This window comes from Rhipicephalus microplus, unplaced genomic scaffold (genome assembly GCF_043290135.1).
Source record: "Rhipicephalus microplus isolate Deutch F79 unplaced genomic scaffold, USDA_Rmic scaffold_525, whole genome shotgun sequence".
NCBI classification, from domain to species: domain Eukaryota; kingdom Metazoa; phylum Arthropoda; class Arachnida; order Ixodida; family Ixodidae; genus Rhipicephalus; species Rhipicephalus microplus.
This window is the reverse complement of record NW_027465085.1, coordinates 29084-40000: the sequence shown is the minus strand read 5'-3', so window position 1 is coordinate 40000 and position 10917 is coordinate 29084. Positions and strand designations below refer to the sequence as shown.

The 10917-nt window shown below is 47.2% G+C and overlaps 1 protein-coding gene across 1 annotated transcript in view; it reads right to left on the bottom strand.

The window, feature by feature from the left end:
• LOC142795010 (high affinity choline transporter 1-like) overlaps positions 1–9929 on the bottom strand; it is a 13702-nt gene extending 3773 nt beyond the window's left edge. Inside the window, exons 1-4 of the mRNA XM_075885970.1 lie at positions 9707–9929; positions 6534–6641; positions 3869–4024; positions 2904–3052 (exon numbers count right to left, since the gene is read on the bottom strand). Coding sequence (XP_075742085.1) covers positions 2904–3052; positions 3869–4024; positions 6534–6641; positions 9707–9929 — 636 coding nt within the window. The remainder of the gene's footprint in view (positions 1–2903; positions 3053–3868; positions 4025–6533; positions 6642–9706) is intronic.
• Between the last annotated feature and the right edge of the window lie 988 nt (positions 9930–10917).

The following is a 10917-nucleotide window of genomic DNA, read 5'->3' as shown; positions in this document are numbered from 1 at the left end:
AAATCCTCAGACGACTGGATGCAACTGTAGCCCAAATAATGAGACTCATAAAAAGGATAGCAACTAAGCACAGTGGCATGGGGGAGGAAAACACGATAAGGTTGATACAGGCATTCGTGATAACCAGAATAGTATACGCAGCGCAGTACTTAAAATGGCAAGTCGCGGAAAAGACTGCCTCATTCGAAAAATATTCGAACTAGCCATAGGGCCACTGATTAGCACAAGCACCGACAAAGTGCTCCAGCTAGGCATGCACAATACATCGATGAGCTCATTGAGGCGCAGCGTACGGCGCAATATGAACGTCTCTCTAAGACACGAGCAGGAAGACATATTCTAGAGCGACTAGGCATAACGTCTCACACACAACACGGCGCCAAGGTCGACATCCCAAGAGAGACCAGGGAAACAATGATGATACCTCCCTTGCCAAAAAACATGCACCTTGAACACAATAAGGCCAGATCAGAGACAATAGCAAATCAAATACAACAAAAACTTCGGTAATGACAAAGACGCAATTTTCGTAGACGCTGCTCGATAGAAGCGCAGACGGGGGTTTACCGCAGCCGTATTAGATAGCAACAAACGCTGTATGACATGCGCTACGATACGCACCACAAGTACCGAGACAGCGGAAGATGTAGCCATAGCGCTCGCAGTAGCTCAGACAAACGCAACCGTGATAGTCAGTGACTCTCAAACGGCAGTGAGAAACTTTGCCAACGGCTGCATCTCCCCTGAGGCACTACGTATTCTACAAGGAGGGTATCGAACAAGCCCCAGAAATACATACAGTATATGGACGCCTGGTCACGCCATCTCGGGGGACAGCAAACATGGGGCTGTACATGACGCAGCTCGAGGGCCCACCGACCGAGCTGCCCTCTCAAGTGCCGCCCCAGCCTCCTCCGGTGATTACGGCACGGCAGACGAGTGGGAGTGGGAAGACAGAATGACCAGATACAATGGCATTACAAAACATTATAGATTACAGAGGGGGGGGGGGCAAATTCCCGCCCCCTCACTCAAAATTATCAAAAAGACAGTCTGTCGAATGGCGGCAGTTACAAACTGGGATGTATCCGAATCCTGCACTCTCGCACATTATATATCCTGATATATACAAAACGGAAAGGTGCAAGCGTTGTGACTCCAGAGCCACTCTGGAGCATATGTTAAGGTAATGTAGAAGGATTAGGGCTCATAACGAGTACGCGGCCTCTGCTGACAGCCTTCGCGCGCGCTGGGAAGCCGCAATGCTCAGCTCCGTCCTCGAAGACCAAATGTGGACCAGCGGGCCGAGGAAGCCGCCAGGATTCAAGGACTCCTGGTCGTAACCTAGGCGGGGCCTTTCGCCCACCCCATATACTCGCCGGACTCAGAATAAAGTTCTTTCATCCTCCTTCCCCTATGCGCGGCTTGCTTTCCATGTTATCGCGAGTGAGCATGCAGGCACGTCGCGCCATGCCGCGGCGACTGTGGTAACTATGCTGCTCGCGATGCATTAATCAGCCAATGGCCATGGAGCTTGCGTAATCAACTGTAAACTGCTGGCCACGTTCTGCGCTGTATTTTGTCTGGCTCCCTCACTACCATTGGGCAGCATTTTCTGGTCATGTTGAAAAAGTGTCGCAGAGCTCCTTTATGAAGCTTTGCTCGAACCTTTGTTCCCTGTCTCCCTCGAACAATGCCAGACTGAACACAGTATACGCGACGCGTTGGTGTTGAATAACAAGTTGACATCGACTAAAGCAACGTTGTCTAACGTGACATTTGAAACTACCAATACTTAAGGCCAACGAAATACCTTACGGCAAAGTGGGATTAAATAATTGAAAAAAAAAACCTAAATTCATTATGGTCAATGATCACTGATAAGCTTTGCGCGGGTGTCCTTGCACTGTGCGTTAAAGTATGATCAGTTTTCCATAAAAAAGGTTCACAGGGTCTCTCATGTATTCGTGCAAGACAACTTGAAGGTAAAAGCCCTCTCCTTTTCTTCTCAGTAAATATGCTTATTCTCTCCGTGCGCGCCCTCTCCGAAAGCTTCATGAACTTTACGTGTTCTTGCGTTGCCTCCGGGATCGCAGTGATTGCACGCTTTCTTCGCTTGACCCAATTTCACATTGTCCTCGTGTCCGGTCACCATGCATGACGTCATGTGACGTCAGGTCACGTGACATCATAAATGATGCCGAGACGCGACTTTTTTTTTTTGCATTACTTGTGTTGACGCCGACTCCGCGTGACGCTGGAACCAGCGGCGGCCAGTTCACGAGTTTCAGGAGGTCCAAGGATTGCCACTTTAAAAACTCGCAGCTCAACTAAAGATGACAGGAACGCTGTTACGGTGAGCCAGACGCTGATAAGCGCAGGTCCACCCCGCCATATATAGGTTCTGTATGGACCCGCGGCACACATATAGTTTCCTAAACTTAACTAGAGGGGACTCTGTCGCTGCGATCGTTCAGCGACCACGGGAATGATGGGTAGTACAGATATTTGTTTAGTCTTCGTACTTGCGGGCGACGGATCGTACTTGCGGCTTCGTTTATTGCTGTGTTTCGGTTTTGTTTTGAAAAATTCAACCCTTTTGAACTTCGTGACCCGATTGGAAAGGTAAGCCTAAAATAATAAATTGGTGAAGCGCAACCGCTGAACATTTGCTGATTTTTGTTTCGTGAGAGAACAGCTCCAAGCCACACGAACACACATGGAGCCAAAACAGGCCAAAAGTACGAAGATTAGATCAGTGTTTGTACTACCCATCATTCCTATGCTCGCTGAAGCGCCGTGCGTTGCAGCTCCCATAGACACTAGCGCCAGAGTTCCCTCTATAGTGTAGATTGGGAAACTCTATGCCCGCACACTTACGCACTCGATCCATGTATACTTACGAGACAGATGGCCGTACTGGCAATCTGGAGGACATCGGTGTGTGTGACCACGTAGACACCGCCGAGGGATGTGTAGAAGAACACGACCAGCGCTGAGGCGACGACGAAGAAACGAACGTCCACCTCCATGATTGCGTGGGCGGTGTCACCTGGAGGAAGGAAAATTGCGTCTCGCCAAGTCAAAATTACACAGAAGGCTGTATAGATCAAATTATACAGACTGCGCGCCATCACAAGAAATTATCATGCGCGCGAATCAAAACTTTTGAGTGTATAACAAACGATATGCAGTCAGCGTCGACTTTGGAAACCGCTGAACACACACAAAAGCAGACTCCTCAGTGCTTCGGCAGGCTGCCTTGAATTTAGATATCCTAGGCTATTCTAAGGCGCACTACCAACATGTACTGCGCAGTTCGACCGAATAAAGTCACAATTGTTATCCCCAGTCGCACGACCAACCTCTAGTGACGCCACAAACACGTGCTCACACAAACTGCTGAGTCATCAAGAAAACGAAAATGTTTCGTACATTTCCAGCGCCACTGGATGACGCGGCGGCCACGTTAAACCTGATAAACTTTGGGTGTTCATTACACCCATACTGTTCATCTGTGCATTATATCACATTGCGTACGTTATGTTTCATAGTCGTTGTCATGCATGTGCGTCATCATTGTGGACTCACCGCATTGTTGGCTGCCGGGTTCTCGGGCTAAACAAAGGTCGTCCAAACCAAGACCTTATTCGACCTCCTATGTTTAGGGTAACACAATGCTACTTTTATCTGAAAGAACCACAGTACTTGACTATCAACTGCGCATACTATAGTCGTTACACTGAAACTGATGACATAGCATTTCCCTCCGTTAGCACTGTACGTGTTGTCTTACTTGGATTTTCAAGGGCCAGAGAGGGTTATGTAGAGCATAGCACACGAAATTAAAGGGGCTAGCGACACGCACCGAGTGCTGCCAAGACGGCGGCAGTCCAGAAGACTTCCCCGACAACTGCGGGGAAGCAGAGCAGCAACGCCATCCACCGGCCGTAGCGCGTCTGGAACGGGTCCAGCATCGTTATCGGCCTGGTCGCGCGCATCTTGCTCGCGAAGAAAGTGCCGCCTGCGATAAGCGATGTGTGCCAACGTCATCGAAAATCCCAAAGACCTGGCCACACGTACGCGTTACAGAGCGCCAGCGCGTAGCATGTGAACACGACACCACGCCCTCTCGGCAGGGACTACACAGCACGCGTCGACGCGCTGCAATGCGGTCGTGTCGTCAAGCCTTAACTGGAGCAGTTACAACATGGCCGGTCATGCGTCAACTCCAGTCAACTATCTCTATATGCCGTACCAGCAGAAATTTTCGGAAGAACAGACCATTATTATGACGCCGTCGCATGCACGTGAGAATCTGCATGTGTATACGGGAAGAAACTGTGGATGAAAGAACCGGTATTGCGTGACGTGATTGAAGCCTATTGCGTCGGCCAAACACGGGACGAAAACGTCAGGGCTCGTTGTATGTTTTATGAGCTCTTGCTTTTGCTTTATTTTCCAACCTGCTCAGTGAGCTGGCCCAACAGACGCACTCTGATAAAAAAAAAAGCGTCGCGTGACAATCTTGAAGCCTTATCATAAAATAATCAACGGATAAATAGACCTCGATTAAGCCATATGGCAGCTCACGCTAGGGTGCACAACAAACACGCACCTAAACGGACAACACAAGCTCGGAAATGCGTTTCTTTGTGTGCGCGTTCGTTGCGTAACCTGGTGCGCGCTACCATACGCCGTAATGACTTACGAACTAGCCCGCAAGTACGATTTAAGCCAGGACACGTACGTGGCTGGCAAGCAAGGCTATTGGTAGACTCACTTTGGCCGCATCTTCTGAGGACGATCGATGTGGGGACTTAATCGTGTACTCGAAAGGCAGCGCGCAATGATAGAGAAGGGTTACGTCAGAGGAGGCTTGCTTGTTAAGCTATCTGAACCACGTGACGCGCACTACTTTTAATTTTCTTTCTCCGTGTTCAGAAGTACTGGACCCTAGCAACGAACCCGAAAGTGTCGGCAAATCTCATTTCTTGCATGACCTTTCACGAAAACGTCACCTGTTGAGCCAGCTGTCAAGGTCGTGGCTGTGCGGCAATGCTCTCAAGAAGTCCTGAGAGGCTCCGTCTAGGTGATCAAAGCACGGCAGCCAATCGCCTCCGTGACTAAAGTAGTAGTCCTACGCTATGCACTCGACCAACGCCTCGTTTGTTTCTGTCAATGCCAATGCAAACGCACGCTTCTCAACGGGAGCCGTCAGTCCGCTTTAGTTCAATGAGTGGTCGAGACACGACGCTACAAGATAGGTAGCGCCGCTTGCGTCACACGTTCTTCCAAGTGCTTTCCCCCGGAGATGCGATAGACGTGTTTCCCACTAAAATATCATACGTCTGTCAGACTTGTTCGTTCCGGCTCCTTCTTTGTGGCTCGAAGCAATGCCACTGCCGCATCACAGCGCATAGTATGCCGTATATAGCGCCATGAACCGTGACACGCTATCTCAAAACACCGTATATTTTACAGAGCCATCGTGACCGCCAATATTGTGAACACGGGGAATGCAAGACGCCGCTCCACGGATTTGTACACGACTGAACAAAAAATTAATACTAATGATTTCCATCGTAGGACACTGCATGAGGGGTTTTCTACCCCATGACTGCAAAGCACACGTGAAGGCTAGGCAATGGGCGAAGGCGGGAAAAGGCTAGAGGATAGGCTGGTGAACGGTTGGAGCGGGTGCGCCTGGCTGACCTTGATAACATAAAGGAGGCGTTAATTGACTTGGGAATACCACCACGATGCGGCCGCTTGGCTCATGACTTCAGCCTGGAGTGAGCACCTAATTGTGCACATTATGTGTATCTGCCTTTGAGGAGGAAATTTCTATGTTGTATCCAACAATAGTTAGCTTTAGAAAATCACACAACCAGATGAGCTTAGCGCTGGCTTATATTGGCTCCCTAATTTTTGAATTTCGGTTAGTTTTATCACAAGTTCACTAGTGGTGGCAAATATTCGCAAACATCAGCTAATGTCGGCGCCCACAGGTCTGTAGGAGGCATTCACTAAGCTCTTCCCGCAACGCGGCCCCAGTGTGTGCACCACTATATAGAGTTAACGTATAAACGCTCCGTACACGGGAGCATGAAGTTGGCATGCACAGTAACTCTACGCCCTATAGCCGTGGTCCGTCAGCGATCCGGCAAATGACAGCCTGACGTTTGGTAGTGCTGCGCCTCACTAACCAGTCTTCTTATAAAAATATCAACATAACACGTGTTGCCGAGAACTCTGGTTGTGGCCGGACAGCAACATTTGCGCGCGAGAACACAAGTATGGGAACGGCCGCAATAGATGTCGTCGCGTGAACACCTCCTATAAAACCAGCATTTCTTGAAAGTCAGTACAATGATTCAGTTGTTATCACACTCGTAGATGATAAATTCAGAACCATAGCCGGTTCTGGCCGATTTCTTCTTTTGAAATTGAGAGAACGTAAGGTGAGAGGGAAAAATACACTGTGGACGTGATAGAAGCAGCTTTGATGTTTGTACAAAACTGCTGCTCACCTAAAACCAGACTGACTGCGTAGCCCAGAGGGGCGTGACAATGCAGAAGTCCGTTCTTGTAGACAGCCTCCGCTGTGCCGTTCAGGTAACCACCACCAACCCAGGTCGCTGAAAACAAGAAGGAACGCCAAATTTTCGCTCACAATGGATTTCTGCGAAACCACCTTTTTTAACGCCATAACGTCAGTATTAGTATTAGTAGTAGTAGTACTAGTAGTAGTAGTATTATTTATTTATTTTTTATTTACAAATAATTCAGGCCTTACCCAGGCCCAAGAAGGTGATGCTATGCGGTGAGCAAACACGTCATTACAGTGGCTATGGTACTCGGCTGCTGACCCGCATGTCACAGGATTCAATCCCGGCTGCGGCGGCTGCATTTCCGATGGAGGCGGAAATGTTGTAGGCCCGTGGGCTCAGATTTGGGTGCACGTTAAAAAACCCCAGGTGGTCGAAATTTCCGGAGCTTTCCGCGACGGCGTCCCTCATATTCATATGGTGGTTTTGGGACGTTAAACACCACATATAAAAACACGTCATTACTTTCGTACGAAGTTTTTTTTTTTTTTTTGCCTCTCACCGCTCTCTAGAACGAGAAATAAATTTTTCCTTGCGTTTTCATCCACTGTTCTACGTCATTAGGCTAGCCTTACATGTAAATACTAATACTTATATATAGCTCCCGACTGATGACCACTATCTACTAGTATATCTATTTATCAGAGTTTTAATTACTGCTGCCACACACCAACAAAATGTGGTACCGCGCTGAATGCAGCGCCAGTCTATGCTTTATAAGTTAGAAACTTTTCGCGTTTACTTTTCATGCACTCTAACTACCCTCGACGCATACTCTCAACATAAAAATCACATAGAAGCAGCCGATTAGTTCGCAAAACCCTCGAAATCAGCAAAACTTCGACTGTGCCGGCATTCTGAGGGAACATTGTCGAAATTGAGCGAGACAGGAAGAAGTTAGGAGAGTATAAACGTGCGAGGAGGAGGGTCATCCACAGGCTAAGCTCGCAAGGTCACAAGTTCGAAGCCGCGCCGTTTTTTTTTTTTTATTTTTCAAAACCCATATGGAGTTTCAAAAAGTTAAGAGAAGACCAGACGAGCTACGAGTAATGTGAGGTTGAGAACTGATAGGTGGACAAGTGGTATTGTACAGTGCTAAGAAAGTGTAACAAGCCTAGCTGTGATATTCAAAACATTAGAGGTTGTTAAATGGGATGTGACACGTGTGACTTACACAGTGCTGAAGAACGGACACGTCTGATTCTACCGTGGATTACTGGACACAAGAGAACTAGGGGTGGTATTGGCAAGAATAATGGATAAGAGTTAATGAAGAGTATCTTTGTAACCTGCGATTCGCTGGTGACATTGCCTTGGCTCAGGGGACGAATTACAGCTCATGATTACTGAACTGGACACCGAAAGCAGAATGGTAGGTCTGAAAATAATATGCATAAGACTAAATAATGTGCATCAGTCTCAACAGAAAGCAGCGCTTTGCGTTAAATGGAGAGATGCTGGAAGTTGTAAAGAAACACGTTTACATAGAAAAACGCGGAGCCGAGCCATTCGAGTGAAATAATTAGGAGAATAAGGATGGGGCTTGAACCACATTCGCCAAGCATTCGCAAATCATGAATGGTAATATACCACTAACCCTAGAGAGGGAAATATATAACAGCTGCGTCTTGCCGGCACTTACGTATACGGAGCGGAAATCTGGAGGCTTACAAAGGGGCTTCTGTTTAAATTGAGGATTGCGCAGCGAGCGATGGAAAGGAAACTGATTGGTGTAACCTTTGGTGACAAGAAGAGAGCAGAGTGAGTCAGGGAACAAACCAGGGTTAGGATATCATAGGTGAAATCAAGAAGAAATGGACATAGACCATGCACGTAGCGTGGAAGGATAACCACCGGTCATTAAAGGTAACTGACTGGATTCCCACAGAAGGCAACCGAATGAATAAGACCAGGTGGATTGACCGATCATGGGAGAGGCCTTTGCCTTGCAGTAGTAGTAGTCAGGCTGATGAAAATAGTCAATTTCATCAGCCTGATAGTCGGACACTCACGTCATCGTGATCATTTCGGTAATGTCCCACTTGTGTCGCACACCATGTGGTACATTTCGCCTGATTAATCTATAAGGAGGCATTTGCCGTTGATAATATTGACACTTGAGACAATGTCATGCATGCATTGAACTATCACTTTGACATAAATTGTTATTTGCCCTTAGTGTCTCTTTAAAAAGCCTCGAAGTCTAGACAAGCTATATTGGATGTCAAGACATCAATACTCGAAGTCTAGACAAGTTGTATTGGATGACAAGGCATCGATACTCACTACTCTAAGCTACTATTGTTGGGAACAACGATTTCTTACTGTGTAAGTAATCGAGCGTTTACATTAAAATAGTAAAACCTCTTTATAAGCAGGCACCATTCGGACTTTATAAGCAGGCACCATTCGGAAAGATAACGAGGCAGCCGGGATAATTCTCTCGGCAACCGGGATAATTGTTCAAAAAAAATTTCTCCCTGTGGTCGTTTCCCATTGGCTCTCATATGTCAGGTGACTAACTGCCGTGGGGAAAAGAGAACAAACTGGCTGCTGCGGGACAGCCTGGGCATACGTAGCCTAGCGTGCGTTAGATTAGGTTAGGCTGCGAGACAGACTGGACAGACGTGGTCCAGCGTGCGTTGGGTTAGGTTAGGTTACGTTAGGTTATGTTGAACAGCTTAATTTCTACCGGTTGCCGGGTGAATCATACAAAAAATTTATCCCGGCAGTTATTCACGTGACTTGTGACAGCCAATGGGAGGCGACTGCCGGGAGAAATTTTTTTTGATCAATTATCCCGGTTGCCGGGAAAATAGACACACCCTTTGGGAGACAGACCAGGGTCAAACCATAGTTCCACCTTTGCCAGCAGTGCGTTGTGAGAGATACTGTTTTTAGTCCTATTTGGTTTACGCAAGAATGATCAGTGGGACGTGAATGATACCTCCGAGATGAGGGGTGAACAGCAGTGTTTATGCGAATGTGCTCTTGTTTCCTCCTCCTTCTCCTCGCTAAGGTTGGCTCTTCGATTGGTACGACTCCGCATCACCGCATCTCGCAGGCTATAGCTATACGACGCTGCGCGCACTCACCGGTCATGGAGCCGACGCCCAGCACGAGTGGCAGGTGGCGGTTGGCTATGAACAGCTTCATGAGGAAGTGGGCCGCGTCCTGCTTCCGGCGCGACTCGACGCTGAGCCGCGACATCTGCGCGCTGCTGTCCGAGCCCAACCTGCGGCTCGACCACACGCCCAGCGTGACCACGGCGCAGTAGTAGATGATCACCAGCATCATGGCCACCACGTTCACGGCCATCTTCTTCCGGGCTGGGTATAACGGAGGTGCTCAGCGGCGATCGCATAAGAAGCGAAGCGCGCTCAGCCTTCGCTCGTGCGGTTTCTTCTTCTTCTTCTTCTGCGCTGAGATCGCGCGCTTCGCACTCGTGTAACGGCACGCGACAGGTTGTGACGTTGAAATGGTGACGATCGATCGATCGATCGGTCGATCGATCAATCAATCAATCAATCAATCAACCAATCGATCAAAAAACTTTATTTGTTGCAAAATATATAAACGCGTTTGGGTTAGTATATACAGAAGGAGGTCCCATAGCACAAGGCTGAAAGACGACCTACTGTCAGAAGTATACATGTTGATAAGTACAACAAAATGGCCACTAAAAGCGGCAAGTAATTTTGATAAGAATAAAAACAACGCAAACATGCAATATATATTCCAGTTAAATTGGCTACAAAACAACGTTCAGTAATTATACATGGCTATGAAAAAACTCAAACGCACACAAAAAATGGCAGTAGAATCTTGAACAAAAGTGACTTTAAGTAATGATACGCAACTAAACAGACAACTCAAATCTACATGAGTAATAACTATAAAAATAACTCATACAGTAATAGCACTGAATGTAAGACATCACCAATGTGGAAATACAAATTAGTTATAATTGCGAAATGAGATGATTAACTTTTTTTAAATGTTGAATGGCAATGGTTTAGTGCACACTGGTATTGAGTTCCAACATTGAATATCAGGAAATATGGTAGCATGTTTACCGTATAGTTAGTGCGTGTATGTGGAAGTAAAAAGTTGTTGTTTGATGCAAACCTGGTTGGATTAGAGTTTACCCATTGAAATTTCTGCAAGAGATGATGACGTCAGCATGGTAATGCTTGCGGTCAATGAAAAAATTCACAGGTTCCTTTATGTATTGGCCTAAAACGGCTCTATGGTGAAAACCATCTGCTTCTTTTTCTTCTTATTCGAATGGAGTGATCACCAATCC